We start from the raw sequence: 21,139 nt of genomic DNA on the forward strand, positions 1-21,139 counted from the left end.
GCCCTAGCTCTAAACACCTGATTCCACTAATCAAAGGTTTGATGAAGAGTTGATTAGTGGGATCAGGTGTGTAATGCTAGGGCAAAAACTAAAACTGGTCCCCGGGACCAGGATTAAGAAACACTGCCTTAGATTATACAAGGTTGAGAGACCTAGTCAGTAGACACTGGGCATGGCACAACTAATGTCAGTGCCCAGGTGGCAAGGGAGGGGTGGCGCATTGGGCAGGGGTTAGGAGTGTCCACATGCAGTCTGCCATGCTGGGGTAGAAGGGTACCAATATAGATTTAGGGTTGAGGGATAAGGGGGTTGGGCAATGGGAAAGGGGTTGACACAAGACAAGACAAAACACAGCGCTGGGAAGAAGAGCTCCCAAACCTCACGGACGGACGCTTTCTTCCCCCTGCAAACACAGTAGGGCTGCATGGAGGGTGCACAGAGGAGGAGAGACAAGAGCAACAGCTTGGAGTGTTGGGAGAGAACATACTACTCCGTTTCAGAGAGATACTGTAGCTAGTTCAAGAGAGAGAGAGAGAGAGAGAGAAAAAGAGAGAGAGAGACAGGGGAGGAAGACAAGACAACCATCCCACCACCCCCATGTTTAGTCCAATTGGAGGAGAGTCTGACCCCTCCCAACTGTCCACCAGAGGGGTCAAAGGGTGTGCTGCAGCGAGTGCTGTGTCCCGAACAGCGGCAGACGTCACACGGACAAAGACAGACAGACTGAGACGCACTGAAACAGAAAGAATACCTGTTTAAAAAGGAAGCTACACAGACAAAAAAGAGACAGACAGAGACAAAGACAGGCGAGCGACAAAACGTTGTGTGTGTTGTGTATATAGAGCAAGAGAGAGAGAGAGAGAGAGAGAGAGAGGTAGACCCATTGAAGTGGAAGACTGGCACTACCAGAGGGTAGGAGGACATGAATGAAACATGAAGGCCGTTGTGTTTCATGTGTCACATGTGATGGCGGAGCGTGACGGGGATGAGGTAGATGGGGTGAAGGGAAAAGTGGTGGTCACGGTAAATTCCTGTCTGTTAGCTTTTTCCCCTCCCACCACAAACTACTGACAAGTCAAGAGACAGACAGAGAACCAACACACACACAGTACTTACACAGGACAGGAGGACATTTCAAAAACACTGTGGGAGGAGGAGTCAACTAGAGGGAGAGAGAGGGAGAGGACCAAAGGCTACTCCCCCTTTCTCTTCCTAGGGGTCCCGACTCACCACACGGGCCTTGCTGCTTGACTGGAATATGGGCCTTGGCCTGGCACTCAGCCCGCCGGCGCTCGCAGTCGTTGATGTAGGTGTGGCCGTCCTTGCCGCACAGCGGCTTGTAGGTGCCGTCGCACTGGATGGGCTCGCAGGAGCAGCGCATGCCCAGACGCTCCACCTGGCACACGCTGTTGAACTTGCACTCCTCCCTGCACTCCTCTGCAAAACGGACAAGGGACATTTTAGTTGTTCTTGTTTCTTGTTCTTGTTTAGAATTCGTAATGTTCCTCTGTAAAGTGTGTTGCGATGTTGTGATAATGTTTTTTTTTAAATCAAATGTGACTTGACATGTGACTGAAAATACGGCTAACGCAGCAACTCAGCCGACAAATCGAGGCAACCGTCTACAAAACGTTCTCTCCGGGAGGTCAAGACTCGTTCAGAGCTTTCAAATGTACTATGTTCCCGATCAGGGGATCAAATTTGTACAGTAATTCAAATTGGAGCCATTCCTCTCTTTCTCGTAAAGCGGTCACGCTACACTGAAACTTAATTACGGCGCTGCCTTATCTGGGTGTCGAACATTAGAGGGATGTATTGTATGCATGTCATGTTACAAGACAAACCACCGTTCTCGCCTAAACGTAATAAAGAACCTGATTTCATGGATCTGCATTTCAAATGAAAATATTCTCTCCATATCAAAACCATGAAAAACAAAAACGTCATTACCACGCCCATCCATTTTACCTCAGTAAAAGGCAGATAGAGAATGGGTTCCTTTTAACTCGATCCAGACTAACTCATACACAGTGCTAACGCTCCTCCTGAGACATTCAAGTCCCCGATGTAGTCGTGTACTAGCGGCCTATATCTCTACTCAAGCTTGACCACAAAATATAAGGGCAGAAGGGGAGTCTGTAATAGAGTGCATCACACCATGAGCCTCTTTCTTTAACTCTATGGGGAGTCTCAGATGTGTGAAGATGAGGTGAGAGGGGAAAAGCTACAGATGCAGTGGAGGTGGTGGCCTATTGAAGCCCCTTTCACGCAACAGGAACATTTGTCATCTGCAGTAAACCTGGCAGTGCAGACTTGGTGTGGCCTAAGACCTCTGTTTTAATAGCCCAGATAACCCTTTGCCAACCGTCTGGTATCACGCATGTAACAACAGAGCCCTGACAGAACATGGTTAGTTATCTATCCGTCAAGGCAGTGGTGTGTGTGTGTGTGTGTGTGTGTGTGTGTGTGTGTGTGTGTGTGTGTGTGTGTGTGTGTGTGTGTGTGTGTGTGTGTGTGTGTGTGTGTGTGTGTGTGTGTGTGTGTGTGTGTGCCGACTCACCTTGTTTCTTGCAGCGGCCCGGGTGGATCTTCTTGAGTTCAATGCCCTTCTGCATGCCCGTCCACTTCATATGGCACTCGCTCTCGTACGTCTGCCCGTCGCTGGCACACAGTGGCTCATTGACGGCTGGGCAGGACTCCGGGCGGGGGATATTCAGGGGCTGGTGGGTGCGCGGTTCCACCCGGCATGCAACGTTCAGGTTGTTCTCGAGGCCTTTACATGGGTCTAAGGACAGGGGAGAGAGATCGGGGGAGAGAGATCGAGAGAGAGAAAGAAAGAGAGAGAAAGAGAATGAGAGAGAAAGAGGTTAGTGGTAGGACACGGTTATCCATCACCGGGGATATGCCAGAGATAGGCCTGCTATCAACACAGGTTGCCCTGGAGAGGCTGAGTGGAAAGCTGGGAAGGCCATGGATCTGAGAGGACGACAGGCTCCAAATAGATGGAGAAAGTTTATTTTTGATTGGGCCTCGTTGCACTCCTCTCTGGGGGAAGTCAGGCTGACGGCTGGCGCTGGTGGCCATATCAGCTGTAATCATAAAGGAACTGGGGAGAAGCTTATTGAAATAGGAGCCGCTAGCTGCTGCAGCTTCGTCCCATCTCATTCCACTTCTCTTCTTCAGAGCGAGGGGACACAGAAGATTTATGTACTGCTGCGTTGCATTAAAATACTGCCAGGCTGCGAGCGAGTCATTCGAAACACCAGCGAGGAGGATGAGACCAAATTTGTAGAGAAGAAAGGATCAGGGAGAGGAAGGGAGAAAAAAGAGGGGAGAAATGGTTTCCAAGGCCCTGGCTCGGAAAACAAAAATGGCGACTACAGGAACACATCGAAGGGACAATGGTAGCTTGGCTTTGACGGTCTGGGCTGGGCAGGCGAGACAACAACAGGGCCAACGCCAGCAACGCCATCGCCAAGGTCAGGGATTGTGTATATTAGCATAATGGAATCGCTCACACAGGAGGGTATAAAACGTGGGACTGCAACCAATTCAGGGGTTTTATCGTATTGCAAAAAGCGCCCGAAGCCAGTAACGCAATGATACCACACAAGCCCAGCCATTATCCCCCTTGCAAAAAACATTACCTCCCATTAAGACACCAAAACGGCTTCCAGGAGTCCTGCCCTCCGCAGTCGAGCCCCCCCGATTAGGTATCAGACATACAGACAGACAGCAAAGGCTCTGGCTAGCCTAGCCCCAGCTGTATATATTATTTATTTATTGACCCTTATTTTATCAGCTAAGATGACTGAGAACATATTCTCTTTTACAGCAATGACCTGGGGAAGAGTTACAGGGGGAGGAGAGGGGATGAATGAGCCAATTGGAAGCTGGGGATGATTAGGTGACCTGATGGTATGAGAGCCAGATTGGGAACTTAGTCAGGACACCAGGGTTAACACCCCTACTCTTATGATAAGAGCCATGGGATCTATGGTGACCACAGAGAGTCAGGACACCCGTTTTAACATCCTTTCCAAAAGATGGCAACCTATGCAAGGCAATGTCCCTTCACTGCCCTGCGACATTGGGACCAGAGGGAAGAGTGCCCCCTAATGGACCTCCAACACCACTTCCAGCAGCATCTGGTCTCCCATCCAGGGACCGATCCTGCTTAGCTTCAGAGGCGAGTCAGTTGAGACAGCAGAGGCTTGGACAGAATCACTCAGGAAGATTTAGGGTCCGCCGGGCCAGCTCTCCTGAGAACCCAGCCTCCCCCCCGGGGGGTATGGCGACATGGAGCCTGGTTTTACCGGGTTAGATATATTACAGCCATCCTCTCGGGGCCTGAGCATTCATCTCCCTTCCCTTTTGTAGCCTCTCAGGCTCCCGTCACTTTTGGGAGGCTATTTTGTCTGGCTCTTTCCCTTTCTCCCTTACCTCATAGTCAAAAGTCCTCAGGAGAAAACGCAGACAAAACAACCGTCTTGAACTGGCCAGCTCTAAAAAACAATTGGCTTTGTTTGTCAACAGTGAATAATCTACACCACAGGAAGAGTTTGCATGGAGAAAAAACTGCACAGAATGAGAAAACCAGTTACACGATGTCAGAGAGAAAGAAGACAGTGAAACCCCAGAGCGAGAGAGAGAGAGAGGAGAGAGAGAGAAAGAAAAAAGAAAAAAGAAAGAAAGAAAAAAAGAGAGTGAAAGAGAAAGGGTAGAGGAAAAGTATATGAGGGGACTCACTGCAGGATCCCTGGCGCTGAAGGCGGATGTTCTTCTTGGTATGGCAGGCCTGCTTGTGGAGCTCACACTCGTTGTGGTAGTCCTGGCCATCGCTGCCACACATCACCTGCTCGGGCTTGCCTTCGCAGCTCAGCGGGCACATGCACTTGGCTGACAGGCCGTCCGATGACTGGATGCAGGTGCTGCCGTAACTGCAGATCACCTCGCTGCATGGATCCTTCAGGGCTGCAGGGAGGGAGAAGACAGAGGTATTTTAAGGTTTGTGTGTGTATTGCAGGATTGTGTATGGGTTATACAGGAACACTTAACTTTACTGTCACGAATAGCCTACATCATGTGAAACCTGATGAAGGTCAATTATTGACTGAAACGTTGGTTGAAGATCCAACTGATCCAACTGATGCATTAAAGAAGGCCAGGAAGCTAGAGTTTCTAACCATGAGTAACACAACAATGAAAGCAAATTCCATTCCGCAGTTTAAGTGCGAAATTGCCACATGCCACCTTTTTACATCAGAGTGTCAACCTATTCGAGTGCAAATGGAAAAAGTGCCGTGGATGTGTAACTCTAGACTGAAGAACTACTTGACAGCCCTGACTAAGGATTCACGGGCGGTCACAGCTGGCTGGCTGTACAAACAAGTTGCATTAATTTTCTGAAGGGCCAATAGAAGGATGCTTTGCATTCACAATACAATCTCAATTGCTATGCTTCAGCATGCTCTTCTTCTGGCAGCTGAGTGGACCCCCTGAATATTTCCCTTTCTGAAAACTAGAGAGACATTTTCCCTCTAGAGAACTTTGTTTCCAACCCCTTATTAAACAGCCCTGCCACTCTGGAGTGGCTTATTCTGTCGATATGAGTGGGTGGAACTTCTAATTTAGCGTCTGCGACTGAGATATTTTGGTATCTCATAATCTCGACGACGGCGCGCCATCAGATTACAATCAGCGTTATTTTTTTCCACTCCCCCAATACATATTTATAGCGGGCATTATAACAAACACTCCCAGGGCGCGAGACCCCGGAGGAGCGGGGTTCCTCCGACAAGCTCTGAGTCTCTCATTTCCTATGCACCGCCACATTTGGAATAATGTTTATCTGTGTCCAATATCCACCTTTTGTTACGACGCTTTGTCTATGAATTTCATTTCAGGACGGGTGCTACGGTATATTAATCCAACAATCCTTCAGCATACTCTTTGCTTTATCTCCCCTATCCCCAAAATATAAAGTCTTATTCCTGTATTTCAGACCATGTTTGTCTCAGAAGACTGCTCCATTTCTTTAGGTTGATCTTGGGGGTACATAACTAGGTAGGTAGCACGCGCATCGCCTTAATGAGAGTCTAGGATTGAGCTACCCAGACTCCTTGCTCCGGCCAAACGCTACGCCACGCCCACGGACGTTAGTTTAGTCTCCACACTGTGTCTGGATCTCAGTGCCTCCCCGATCCTTCACCGAATCCGAACACATTCGGGACCGTCTGATTGGGTCTGATTGGGTCTGATTGGGCCAATTTGCCATTGGCTTTGATACTCCAATTGGTTAGAGATGATCCAATCACTGATGACTTTTATACTACGCCCCTAGTGCCCCTCCTCACACAAAAGACTTCAATGATGGCAGTCTCAGACTAACGTATGTACTGAACGACAGAGTAGCAGTAGAATTTAGTGTGAGTCGTCAGGCTAGGAGAGGCTGGCGAAGAGAAGTGCTTTTGTGTGTCGTCGGATCAAAGCCTCACACATCTCTCGCTCATTCGCACATCTTGGCACATTTCTCTTTCTGCCGCTTTCGTCTTCAAAACGTTTCAAGATACAGCGGAGTGGTGTCGCTAACTAATGTGTCTTTGTTTCAGTTTGATTTCAATGCAATACTGCAAATGGAGCTGGACAACTGGTGACAGTGAATATATAGCAAAAGATGAGTAAAGGTCTTCTACTGTAGATGCAGGCCCAGAACAGTGCATCATTACACTCCCGCATTAAAATCAATCTCGGTATTGCTCTAACCTCAGAAAGACTAGCCAAATAATTACGAGCTAAAAACATGGGTCATAAAATGACTAACGATTTGACTAACGAAAAGAAGATGTACAGCAAACCAAAAGGTCAGTGTAAGTAATAATAATAATATATGCCATTTCGCTTTTATCCAAAGCGACTAACCGTCATGCGAGCATATACGTTTTATGTATGGGTGGCCCTGGGAATCGCCATGCTCTACCAATGAGGGAAGACTTTATTTAGTATTTCATGTATAGATTATCAATACAAATTCAACTGAGGCATTGACACACCTCTGTGACTGAAACGGATCCTAAGCCATTCGAAATCCTTCAACCATGAAACCAATCGACACCACTACCAACTGAAGGAGTCATGCCGACACGGGTTTGCTTCCCCTTCGTCCGTATCCAATATATCCTCACAGAACCACACTGTCTTTGATGTACCATTGTTTGTTAGGTGACACCATGGAGGATGAAAACGCAGTAGGAGGACATGGTTTGCCGAGCAATGGAAGCCCATTGTCACCCGGGTTTATGGGCCACCGTGAAATAATACGCCTTAAGCCACCCCCTTCAGCCTGCAGCCAACGGCTCGTCCTTGCCACTTCCCAGAGTGCCTCCGTTTTCTTTGTGACAGTCAACAGAATTCTCCTCGTTGCTTCTCGGACCCATTCAATAATAATAGTCTGAGGGTTTTTCTCCTTCGCCGTAGCAGGCACCTTGACAGGCATGGACGGAAGAGCAAGAAAGAACAGAGGGGGTCGCGTTGATTTGAATGCTAACGGATCCGTATAGTTTCGGAGCGTCGCACTTCGCCACTGCGGCGGCGTTAGCACAGATAAGCTTTCCTCTCAGACTCAGACAAGGAGGCAAATTGCCTGGGTGAATGTGACCGGTGTAACAAGCAGAACGTGTCAGAAAACAACTTCAGGGACCTCCTGCCTGCATTTTTCGCATTATTATCATCTGAAAGGCCGGAGAAGTAGGAAGATGAAAAGTCACCGAGCTACCTTCTAAATTAGAATGCTCCTCACTGCCAATTAGCTTGTCTCCCTGAGCCACAAGGCGGTACTGAAATGGTAGACACCAGCAAGGTTAGGCTTGAGATAAAAGCAAGAGGAATACAGGTAGTAAAGGAAAAGACTAACACAATGCTGAAACATTCACTTCAGTTGAAGAAGAAGACATGGTAGTAGTAGTGGGGAGGAGGAGGAGAACACAACCCTGCACTACAAGAACCCGAACAGAGAATATAAAGTACAAAACAGGCAGAGAGGAGAGGATGGCCAACAAAGAGAGGAGGGTGGGAGTTATCTCCCAGGCAGGGAGGCAGGCAGTCTTTGCGGCCCTTTCTGTGTGTGTCTGCCTTTCTTCTCCCTGTGATACAGTGTTTTGAACTGGGTTTATTAACGCTTCATTAGGATTGGGGAGCTGTCAGCCAGCGCAGTGTGGTGGTGACGGCTCTGCTTGGCGGCATGCGGCCCAGAGGCGTGTGGCGGAACAGGTTTCCCTGTCGTGGTGGTGGTGGTGATAGTTGTTGTCGGGGGAAGGAGAGGGGGCTCGGGCAGAATCCTCTAATGTATTATCCTTTAACATATATATATATATATATATATATATAACGTGTCCATATAACCCCTAGCAGGAGAGGAGCTAGACAAAGAGAGAGAGAAAGATGAGAGAGCGAGATAGAGAGAGCAAGTGATGGAGACAGACAGAGGGAGGTAGAGACAATGGAGAACCCCCCCCCCCCCCCCCCCCCCCCCCCAGCACATCCACTCAGCGACACTACCACAGACACACGCAGCAGACCAACCACAAAGCATCGCCCCTCGCCACCACGTCCTCCCTGTACCGCTGCAGTCCGCCCAATAGCTGGGAGATGATTTGCCCGTTTGATGTAGTTCTTCAAAGAGCTTATTTGACTGCAGCTGTCTCTCTCTTTTACATGCTTTAGTGTTACCCTTGAGTCTGGAAAATCGGCCACAAAAACCTCACTATACAGAGGGACTCCTGGTTGTGCTCAAAGGCCGGGGGTTCGGGCATTCTTCTTCTGCCTGTTGACAGAAGAGCCTCCACGCTTGTATGGATATTTGTGTGGCGGGTGGGGGGTACGGGTTGGGACGCTCCTTTAAGAATGATAGGCATATTATTTCTTCCCTAGAGTGACATGGGAAGACCAGGCAGGATTAAAACGTCTGGATTTGTCTTCATGTGAGGATGAGGTGGTGTTCTGAGGTTCACCATTGGTATCTGTAACACTCCACCCACCACTGTGACCTGTATGCTCTCGTCGGCTGGCCCTCGCTACATATTCGTCGCCAGACCCACTGGCTCCAGGGCATCTATACAGCTTTGCTCGGTAAAGCTCCGCCTTACTTCAGCTCACTGGTCACCATAACAACACCCACCCGTAGCACGCGCTCCAGCAGGTATATCTCACTGGTCATCCCCAAAGCCAACACGACCTTTGGCCGCCTTTCCTTCCAGTTCTCTGCTGCCAATGACTGGAATGAATTGCAAAAATCGCTGAAGTTGGAGACTTATATCTCCCTCACTAACTTTAAGCGTCAGCTGTCAGAGCAGCTTACCGATCGCTGCAGCTGTACACAACCCATCTGTAAATAGCCCATTCAATCTACCTACCTCATTCCCATATTGTTTTTATTTACTTTTTTGCTCTTTTGCACACCAGTATTTCTACTTGCACATCCTCATCATCATCTGCACATCTATCACTTAATTTGCTAAATTGTAATTACTTCGCTACTTTGGCTTATTTATTGCCTTACCTCCTCACACATTTGCACACACTGTATATAGACTTTCTCTATTGTGTTACTGACTGTACATTTGTTTATTCCATGTGTACCTCTGTGTTGTTGTTTGTGTCGCACTGCTTTGCTATATCTTGGCCAGGTCGCAGTTTTAAATGAGAACTTGTTCTCAACTGGCCTACCCGGTTAAATAATGGCGAAATAAAATGTTTTCAAATATGTCCTCTTCTAGAGAGTAGATAGGCTAACTGCTAACTGGTAATTGCGCGGCATTGAAGCTCCATTGTATCATAATTTAGCATTAGCCATATTTAACTGAGATGATGATCCAAAACAATGGGCAGTAATGTGTGCTGGAGCGTTCAATGCTCTGAACTGGCATATGGTATTAAGTGGTTTTAATGAGTAACAGTTGTGTGAATAATATGCTACAAGCTTTTGAACATTTTTAAATGTTAAAGTTGAATAATTCTCGGTCTCTGACTCACACATACACATTCACGCATGTTTTTTGCATGCACAGACACACACCCTAAAAGTCATGCATAGACACACACACACATACACACACACACACACACACACACACACACACACACACACACACACACACACACACACACACACACACACACACACACACACACACACACACACACACACACACACACACACACACACACACACACACACACACACACGCACGCAGCAGATAAACCTCTTAAATCTACACTCACTTCAGCCCTGTAATATAGTGCCTGTTCAACATGACAAGAACTCTAGCAGCAGTAGTTTTTGTAAGCCACTTCATTCTGTGAGCAGACAGAGGAGGGGAACAAGGAGATAGCGGTGAATACATCAATAAACCCAGTGTGGCAAAAAATGATCAGGTAAACAGGAAGCCAGAGTTCCTATAATGGCGGGCCTAATAAATGCAAATAAGTGTTGATATCTGTCTCCATCTCTCTCCATTATGGCCTGGTTATTGCTTGAACTGTAAACAGAGGAGGGGACAGACACGGCATACTAAGGGGATTGCGGGGAATTTGTGTATTATGAGGACTGTAGCTCTCTGTATTATGAGGCATCAAGCTTCCAGTGCTATTACAAGTTGGGGACAAGGTGGTTTTAGAAGGCGAGAGAGATGGATCAGGAGCGTTTTGGTCTCCGTCTCGCCTCAAGACTACCGCATGCAGGGAGCTGGGAGTGTGGCTATCTCACATACACTATTAACCTGACAGAGACAGGGGGAGGAGGAGGAGGAGTGGGGGAGCGAGGCAGAGGGGGAGATTACTGCGAGGAGGATGGGGGCAGCGGGGGGGTTGCTAGAAAGAGGAGAGGAGGATGAAATACAGAGAGAGGGAGGAACAATTGAGAGAGAGAGTCAGGAGTGAGGAAAGTATTAAGGACAAAGAGAGCGAGTCACAAAGAGGTGGATGGGGATAATGCTTCCACATCTCACTAGCTGGAAGAGGGGAAAGAAATACATAGATAGAAAGAGGTGAGGACGGATTACCATTATTACCCTACTGGCGTCCATTATCCTATCAATTAACCATAACCCCTACGCATGGCATAGGAGATGATTATGACTACCACCTTATAATGATGGGCCTTTTACTGATTCCCGCTTTGTCTCCACGCCCACGCACACTCCCAGACAAGCCCATTCACACCCAAACCGTGCCTCAAACAAATAGTATTGTTTCCACTATTGTCACTATTGTCGTTTCCTCCCTGATATAAATGTACCAATGACTCCCATTGTATCCTTCTGTATCCAATGTTATTTTTCACATTGCGTAAGAACAACAACAAAAATCAATAGATTATTCAGGGAAGCAGAATGCATAAATACATAAGTAAAACGTGTAAAATGAAGCTTCTGTCTGTCATTAGGAGAGTGTGTGTGTGTGTGTGTGTGTGTGTGTGTGTGTGTGTGTGTGTGTGTGTGTGTGTGTGTGTGTGTGTGTGTGTGTGTGTGTGTGTGTGTGGCTGTCTGCATGTTTGTGTGTGTGTGCGTGCGTGCGTGTGTGGCTGTGTGTGTGTGTGTGTGTGTGTGTGTGTGTGTGTGTGTGTGTGTGTGTGTGTGTGTGTGTGTGTGTGTGTGTGTGTGCATGGATGTCTGCATGTGTGTGTGTGTGTGTGTGTGTGGCTGTCTGCATGTGTGTGTGTGCGTGCCTGCGTGCGTGTGTGTGTGGCTGTCTGCATGTGTGTGTGTGTGTGTGTGTGTGTGTGTGTGTGTGTGTGTGTGTGTGTGTGTGTGTGTGGGTTATTAATGCGTGAGCTGGCACTATAATCTGTTATCTCTCCAGAGCATGAAGCCCAGGTCCTTGTGAGGTGACGGGAGAAAAAGAAAGAGACGAGGAAGAGACAGGGATTTGTTTAACAAGTATCACAAGGCTCAGTACTGGAGGATAGTACTGGAGGATGAGCGGGAGAAGGAGGCAAGGGAGGCGATAGGATTCAAGACACTACCGTTATCATCTGGCGCATGAGGAGGAGAAATGAAGGCTGATTCCTTGTGTTGGTGGGGGATTGTGTGGTAGTGAGCATTTGTGTGCCTGTGTGTGTGTGTCAGTGTGTCTGGATGTGTTTAACTATACTTGTGGGGACCAGATGTCCCAATAAGAATAGTAAACAAACAAAACTTTGACTAACTGGGGACATTTTGTTAACATCCCCACAAGGTCAAATGCTTTTTCAAGGGGGTTTAGGGTTAAGGTCAGAATTAGTGTGAAGGTTAGAATTTGGTTTATGGTTAGGGCTAGGGTTAGGAGCTAGGGTTAGTTTTAGGGTAAGGGTTAAGAGCTAGGGTTAGGTTTAGAGTTAGGGAAAATAGGATTTTGAATGGGACTGAATTGTATAACTAACCTTGCGGGGACACACAAGACTGTGTGTGTGTGCATGTGTGCTTGTATGTCTGTGAGAGAGCCTGTTTGTTTAGCATATGAGTGTGCGTGTGTAGGGTCAATAAACCATATTTCGGGTCAATACCGAACACGAGTGAGACCCTGCAGGGGAATTAGATCTTATTTATTTCTGACGCCCTCTAACCCTCACCTCTCACTGGTGTTCATCACATCACATTTCAGAGATACAGAGAACAGAGAGAAGGAGAGAGACAGGGAGAGAGACAGAGAACAGAGAGAGGGAGAGAGACAGGGAGAGAGACAGAGAACAGAGAGAGGGAGAGAGACAGGGAGAGAGAGGGAGAGATGAAGGTAGAGTGAGAAAGAGAGAAAGAAAGAGGGCATCAGTAATCACCTAGAGAGAGAGAGAGAGAGAGAGAGAGAGAGAGAGAGAGAGAGAGAGAGAGAGAGAGAGAGAGAGAGAGAGAGAGAGAAAGTGGATCACATCATAGCAGCTACAGTAGGGGAGCAGAGCAGAAACCTTACTGATGAGGTCAGCAGCCAGGTACACAGGCTGAATGAGGCCTCACGGAGATGACTAACACCCTATTCACTGAGGGTGATAGAGATCGAGGGGGGTGGGGGTGAGAAAGTAAGAGGGAGTTCAAAATCTATAGTATAACCTATCCTATGACAGTTACTGAGCCAAGCCAACGTGTAGCAGCAGTAATGCCACAGTTTCACATTTGAGCTGCAACCTATCCACAATATGGCTATATACCCATTTAAATGTTCTGATCTACCAAAATACCACAGGGGGGGCATTGATTGACGGCCATTATTCCAGACTGATATTTTTGGAGAGTGTCTCTAGCCGTCTCTAAGCCGTCTCTATGGGGAAGCTAGCTGATGAGTGAAGTTAAAGTTAGACAGAGGGACTCTAGTAGGTTGAGAAGACAGGTGAACACCGTCACTGGCACCTCCATGCTGGGAGAGAGAAAACTAATTTACACCGGCTCTCACCACACTCCACCGCAGTCGCTGCCCGCTGTCGAACTCTATCGCCATGGCGATTTCGCCAGAGGGAAGCGCACGCATGCCGACAGAGTAACGAACGACCTGTTGGCTAACAGGAAGAGGGGGGGGGGGGGGTTGAGTTTGCTAGCTTCTCCTTCGGTTCAGGGGCTTTGGAGTCTCAGGCTTCTTCCCAGCGCTTTATAAGACGGACAGGGATAAATCAGTCTTTCTACGCCCCTAACACCTTAACGACCTCCTAACTAGCACTGGCCATCACAAAAGCGCAGCTGGAGTAAAACTGTCGGATTTGAATTGTAGTCCGCCCGGCAACTAGGCCTCGGAGCAAAATATCAGGGCTTAGGTGTCTGGGAACGCTTTGCTCCACACAAGGCTGTAAGAAAAAAATAACTATCCAACAGACTACAGTTCCAAATAACATCCATTCAGTCGTGTTGCTGTTCGTGTTGCTTACGAAGTCTGAGATGTGTCTTCTATGGAAGACCATGGAAGAGAACATTCAGTATTGCCTCTGAGGGGATTGTATATTGTGGGGACTTTCTGCCATGTAGGAATATAGCTCCTCTTCAAGCCTTTCTTTACAGGTTGGAGAGAGAGATTTACATTGTTTTCCAATTCGGGACCAGACACAGAATGTGGTTGCCACCAGTTTGCTTGAGCCACAATACAATATCCCACTTTGCAATTGGATACCTGTCAAAGGTACCAGACAGAACCGAAGAGAAGCAAACCAACCGTTCCCTTGGTATTGAAGAATGTGGTTTTAACAGTCAATAAGAGGGAAACAACACAACACATCGATTTCCACATTAACACATTTAATACTTTATACTGACAGACAATGGATGTTGCTTCCTCGGTTGCACTAGCAAAGACAGACCACCGGGAATCCAGCAAACAGGCAAGCAGACAGACAGACAGACGGACAGAGTTCTCTTAGGGCCGACTGCCTTGGACCAACTGTGGAGTGAGATTGAGGGGGGGGGGGGGGGGGGGGGGGGGGTTGAAGGGAGCTGTGAGGTAGATACGGCCAGAGTTAGACACACGGCGTACTGAGACGGTCTTTCTTCATGGCTGGAGGGAGTGAAGTGGTGTCTGTTGGCGCTGGAGAGATAAGACAGGGAGGCCTTTCAAACAGCCAGTCAGGCATGCTGTACTGCAGTTACCCACAGAGAAAGGGACAGAGAGGGACAGGAGAAAGAGAGAGAAAAACAGAGAGGCAGAGAGAATGGTAGGAGAAATACAGTGAAGGGGAGAGTGGAAGAGGCAGGGATAAAAGGGAAGGTGACAGAAAGAGGGGAGAGGAAGAAAGAAGTACAGCGGGGGTATGAAAGAAGAGCGGGAGAGGAAGAATGAGAGTCTGAGTGTAGTCTATCAACGGAGCGTGAGGCTCCCGGGCTCCCTCTACACACACACGAAATCGATCTTCCCCATCGATCTGTGCCCACTTTCTCCCCGTCGCACCACTACCCTACTCCCCCCTAAAAAAACTCCACGTTCCACAAGACTGGGCTCTCCGGAATGAGTTCTGAGGCACAGGCGCTCGCTGGGCCCCCCTCTCCTCCCCGCTGCAGCGCACCGCACGGGTTGGGAGGCCGAGTGTTTACCCCTCTCTCTGTGTCGACTCCAAGTTCAATATTAGGAGAGCTAACGTGGCTCTTCATGTTCTACTGAACGGTAACCCTGGTTAAGTGCCAGCTGCCTTCTGTCCTCCTCCCCACCCCTCTTTCAACGGCCAATTTCAACAGATTTAAACAGAGCAGAGCTCCCCTTGAAAAAAAAAGTCTAACGGTATCAGTAGACGATAGACGCTGCACTAGTGAACTAACCCACAGAAATATGACCCCGCTCCCAAATTACCCATTTTATATGCATTTTATATAAAGCGGGAATTAATGAGTTGCTTAGGCTGGAATGTCCATAAAGGTCAGTGCCGGCTGAGTTATGTACATATTACAGTACAAAAACCCACTAAACTGAGCTAGAGTACTCATGCATTAAGCGGCCATGGATTGACTCGGTATCTGGAGTGGCCAGAGGCACGATCCAGGTCGCTATCTTACATTACAAACTTGAATACCGGCTTCGCTTTAATCTGCCACTACATTAATCATTACAGATCATCCAAGCACCGTGTCCATTCAACTGGGAGGGCCACCTTAACATGTCATGGAGAAAAAAACCATTTAGTGCTTATGACGACTTTATGAATGCCCTATGAAGCTTTTATAAGTTGTGGTTTGATTCAAGTTAGAAAAATGTTAACAAATACAATGAAATACTTATAAAAACGTATGCATTCCCATTCACTACCCGTCTCCAGCAGATCTCTCCATCACCCCAGACAACAACATCATACCAGCCAGTGTGACCTGCCTGGACCTTCTGCCCTGAATTTATTGAAGGGAGAAATAGAATCTGTCATACAGTTTTCCCTGACCCTCTGCTTCTCGTCCTCCTGTGGCAACACTCTTATAGTCTGCTCTCTCCGTTTTTAGCTCTCTCAATGCGCAATTTATTCTCCTTCAAGCTCCATTGTTTCAGCGCTACGCCTATTTTTACCGGCTGCTCACTTAATGTCGACAAATGTGTTTTGATATTCAAATATTTATCGTGATATTTGTAGCGGAACTGTCAAATGGAACAAGCTCTTTAATACTCAGAAGTACGATGTTTGTCATTTGGGAATTCTACTGCTGTCCAACATTTCTTGTTTTAGGCTTTGAATGCATCTTGAAGGGACTCTAGACAGGAGCATTAAAGTAAGTAGTCACATAGCTTTGAATAGTATGATTTCTCCCCACAACTGAATAAGCTCTCATCCTTGATAGCCTCATATTCCTGTGTACTGTACATATATGCTTTGCCTATGCTAAGGCAACTGCTAAGACTGAATTCTCACTACTAGAGATGCTCTCGAGGTTTTGATGTACATCCGGTGTATATGTGGTGTATATGTGGTGTATATACATATAGATTGCATATGGATTACTGTTACAGTGCTATTTGGGTTGTTCATTGGATTCAATGCAACATTTCTTGATTTCTTGTTGTGTTCATATTTTCATTTTTCATTTTTGTGTGTACTTGTTTGACATTTTACTGTATTGTTATGAGCCGGTAACATAAACATTTCGTTGCACCTATAACATCTGCTGAACTGTGTACACGACCAATAACCTTTGATTTGATTTAAATTACCTCTCTCTCCCTCTCGTTCTCCCTTTCTCTCTCTCCCTTCCCTCTCTCTCTCTCTCTCTCGCTCCCTTCCCCACCCCTCTCTCTCTCCCTTCCCTCTCTCTCCCTTCCCCACCTCTCTCTCTCTCCCTTCCCTCTCTCTCCCTTCCCCACCCCTCTCTCTCTCCCTTCCCTCTCTCTCCCTTCCCCACCTCTCTCTCTCTCCCTTCCCCACCTCTCTCTCTCTCCCTTCCCTCTCTCTCCCTTCCCTACCTCTCTCTCCCTTCCCTCTCTCTCGCTCCCTTCCCTCACTCTCTCTCCCTTCCCCACCCCTCTCTCTCTCCCTTCCCTCTCTCTCCCTTCCCCACCTCTCTCTCTCTCCCTTCCATCTCTCCCTTCCCTCTCTCGCTCCCTTCCCTCTCTCTCTCTCTCTCTCTCTCTCTCTCCCTTCCCTCTCTCTCTCCCTTCCCCCTCTCTCTCTCTCCCTTCCCTCTATCTCTCTCCCTCTCCCTTCTCTCTCTCCCTTCCCTCTCTCTCTTTCCCTCTCTCTCTTTCCCTTCCCCCTCTCTCTCTCTCCCTTCCATCTATCTCACTCTCTCTCTCTCCCTTCCCTCTATCTCTCTCTCTCTCCCTTCCCTCTCTCTCTCTCCCTTCCCTTTCTCTCTCTCGCTCTTTCTCCCCCCCCCCCCCCCCCCCACTATCTGGCAAGCCCTGTAGTCAAACAGGCCGTGCTATTAGCCAGCCCCAGTCGGCACAGCAATCAGCCAATGGATTAGCATTGTAACGATGGCACATGAGAAAAAACCTTGACAGGAAGCCCATTGTAGTGTATTGTGTTCTGCTGGCTTTCAGCCCTGCGAACCCCTCCCGGAGTGGCTGGGGCTGCTATGCTAATGAGTGATGAGGATGAGACATATGCTTCAATGGAGACTGCTGTTATTATACGTTGTCTCGGGACCATGGGATACAGACAGGGCATGCCTCGAGGTGTTTGGTCGTCAGGCGCCTGGTACCGTGCCTTCAGAAAGTATTCATACCCCTTGACTTTTTTCACATGTTGTGCTGTTACAGCCTGAATTTAAAATGGATTAAATTGAGATTTTGTGTCACTGGCCTTTACTTAATACTCCATACCGTCAAAGTGGAATTACGTTTTTAGAAAATGGTACTAATTAATAAAAAATGAAAAGCTAAATAAGTTCAGGAGTAAACATTTGCTTAACAAGTCACATAATAAGTTGCATGGACTCACCGTGTGCAATAAGTGTTTAACATGATTTTTGAATGACTACGTCATCTCTGTACCCCACACATACAATTATCTGTAAGGTCCTTCAATCGAGCAGTGAATTTTAAACACAGATTTAATCACAAAGACCAGGGAGGTTTTCCAATTCCTCGCAAAGAAGGGGACCGATTGGTAGATGGGTAAAAAAAAATAAAAGCAGACATTGAATATCCTTTTGAGCATGGTGAAGTTATTAATTACACTTTGGATGGTGTATCAATACACCCAGTCACTACAAAGATACAGGCATCCTTCCTAACTCAGTTGCCGGAGAGGAAGGAAACCGCTCAGGGATTTCACCATGAGGCCAATGGTGACAACAGTTACAGAGTTTAATGGCTGTGATTGGAGAAAACTGAGGATGGATCAACAACACTGTAGTTACTCCACAAATCTAACCTCAATGACAGAGTGAAAAGAAGGAAGCCTGTACAGAATACAAAATACAAATATTCCAAAACGTGCATCCTGTTTGCAATAAGGCACTAAAGTAAAAAATAAATGTACTCTATGTCCTGAATACAAAGCATTATCTTTGGGGCAAATCCAACACATCACTGAGTACCACTCTTCATATTTTCAAGCATAGTGGTGGATGCATCAGGTTATGGGTATGCTTGTCATTGGCAAGGCCTAAGGAGTTTTTAAAAATAAAAATAAATGGCGCTAAGCACAGGCAAAATCCTTGAGGAAAACCTGGTTCAGTCTGCTTTCCGACAGACACTGGGAGACAAATTCACCTTTAAGGAGGACAATAACCTAAAACTCAAGGCCAAATATACACTGGAGTTGCTTACCAAGACGACCGAGTAACAGTTTTGACTTAAATCGGCATGAAAATCTATGGCAAGTCTTCAAATTGGCTCTCTAGCAATGATAAACAACCAAATTGATAGAACTTATTATTTTTTAAAGAATAATGTGCAAATATTGTACAATCCAGGTGTGCAAAGCTCTTAGAAACTTACCCAGAAAGACTCACCGCTGTAATCGCTGCCAAAGTGATTCTGGCATGTATTGACTCAGGGCTGTGAATACTTATGTAAATGAGATATTTCTGTATTTAATTTTCTATAAATTTGCAAAAATGTCTAAATGCATGTTTTCACTTTGTCATTATGGAGTAATGTTTGAAGATGGGTGAACCCATGTTGAGTTCAGATTTTTGTGGCCCCCACACCCATCAAAGTAGCCCATCCCTGATCTACGCTCTGTGAGGATAATGAAGTAACGGCTCGCATTTCCCTCGCGGAGGTACAGAACATACTGTGTTGAATTGTACTGTATTGTAGTGTACTGCTAAAAGGACTCATTCTGAATGTATGAAAGAGCACAAAGGATCGCAGTGGGCTGAATAGTAGAGTCATGCTAGCTGAGTCACTATTTATTTACTTTTCTGCTCTTTTGCACACCAGTATCTCTACTTGCACATGATCATCTGATGATTTATCACTCCAGTGTTAATCTGCTAAATTGTAATTATTCGATTTATTGCCTACCTCCTCATGCCTTTTGTACACATTGTATATAGATTCTTTTTTTTTCTACCATGTTATTGACTTGTTTATTGTTTACTCCATGTGTAACTCTGTGTTGTTGTCTGTTCACACTGCTATGCTTTATCTTGGCCAGGTCGCAGTTGCAAATGAGAACTTGTTCTCAACTAGCCTACCTGGTTAAATAAAGGTGAAATAAAAAAAATAAAACATCAGGGTACAGTAGTAGTCCACAACACTGACTGCAACAGACTGAATAGTAGCGTATTGCTAGCTGGACTCTCCATAGATAAGGAACAAGGTACAGTAGTAGTCCACAACACTGACTGCAACAGACTGAATAGTAGCGTATTGCTAGCTGGACTCTCCATAGATAAGGAACAAGGTACAGTAGTAGTCCACAACACTGACTGCAACAGACTGAATAGTAGCTAGCGTGACGTTAGCTGATCTCACCATACTGTAAATACAATACTTTGTGTTAGCACACAACACCGACAAACTATAATAGCTAGATAGCGTGATGCTAGCTATCTGGACTCACCACAGGGTCCCTTGCGCAGCACCTTGATGCGTCGCTGCGTGTTGCACTGGGCCTTCTCCAGCTCGCACTCGTTGGAGTAGGTGGAGGAGTCTGAGCCGCACACGGGCGCCACAACCGACGGACAAACCATCTTCTTGCATACGCACTCCGCCTTAGAGGGGTCAGCCGCTTCACGCTCACACACCGCCCCGAAGCCGCACAGCATACCTCTGCAACCTGCCCAGAGAGAGGTTGGAAACACTGTTACATTTGATCATTTTATTAAAAACATTTGACATTTCATAAAAAACGTGCAAAGCAGTGTGGCATTTAGAAGGGAGGAAATGCCCAACAGGAGGACCCTTTGAAAACACTTATAAGTGACGTTACAGAAAGTTAAAGGGCCTTAGCTAACAGTTCACACTTGAGAAACACTATATTTCCATGGGTTACACAACTTTGTTAATATTCCCCATACACGAGAACATACCATATCCACCATGTACCTTTAGCTTCATTGACTCCTGTAATATACACTGTATATACAAAAGTATGTGGACACCCCTTCAAATGAATGGATTTGGCTATTTCAGCCACACCCGTTGCTGACAGGTGTATAGAATAGGGGCAATACAGCAATGCAATCTCCATAGACAAACAATGGCAGTAGAATGGCCTTTCTCAACGTGGCACCGTCATAGGATGCCACCTTTACAACAAGTAATTTTGTCAAATTTCTGTCATGCTAGAGCTGCCCCAGTCAACTGTAAGTGCTGTTATTGTGAAGTGGAAACGTCTGTGGTAGGCTACACAAGTGGTAGGCCACACAAGCTCACAGAATGGGGCCGGCAAGTGCTTAAGCGCGTAGCGTGGAAAGAAAAGTCTGTCCTCGGTTACAACACTCACCACCGAGTCCAAACTGCCTCTGGAAGCAACGTTAGCACAATAACTGTTCGTCGGGAGATTCATGAAATGGGTTTCCATAGGTTTTTTGGATCCCAGGAGAACGCCCCAATGCATAGTGCCAACTGTAAAGTTTGGTGGAGGAGGAATAATGGTCTGGGGCTGTTTTTCATGGTTCAAGCTAGGCCCCTTAGTTCCAAGGGAGGGAAATCTTAACACTAAAGCATACAATGACATTCTAGACAATTCTGTGCTTCCAACTTTGTGGCAACAGTTTGGGGAAGGCCTTTTCCTGTTTCAGCATGACAATGGCCCTGTGCACAA

General features: G+C 46.8%; 1 protein-coding gene across 2 annotated transcripts in view; it reads right to left on the bottom strand.

Moving 5' to 3' along the window:
- The window catches only part of LOC120059395 (agrin-like), a 283,055-nt gene that overhangs the window by 84,093 nt on the left and 177,823 nt on the right, over nucleotides 1-21,139 (bottom strand). For both annotated transcript variants that reach the window (XM_039008413.1, XM_039008414.1), the window contains 4 exons: nucleotides 19,934-20,149; nucleotides 4,750-4,974; nucleotides 2,561-2,785; nucleotides 1,231-1,437 (listed from right to left, as the gene is read on the bottom strand). In XM_039008413.1, the coding sequence (XP_038864341.1) occupies nucleotides 1,231-1,437; nucleotides 2,561-2,785; nucleotides 4,750-4,974; nucleotides 19,934-20,149 (873 nt within the window). The remainder of the gene's footprint in view (nucleotides 1-1,230; nucleotides 1,438-2,560; nucleotides 2,786-4,749; nucleotides 4,975-19,933; nucleotides 20,150-21,139) is intronic.

Source organism: Salvelinus namaycush, chromosome 14 (assembly GCF_016432855.1).
Source record: "Salvelinus namaycush isolate Seneca chromosome 14, SaNama_1.0, whole genome shotgun sequence".
Classification (NCBI taxonomy): domain Eukaryota; kingdom Metazoa; phylum Chordata; class Actinopteri; order Salmoniformes; family Salmonidae; genus Salvelinus; species Salvelinus namaycush.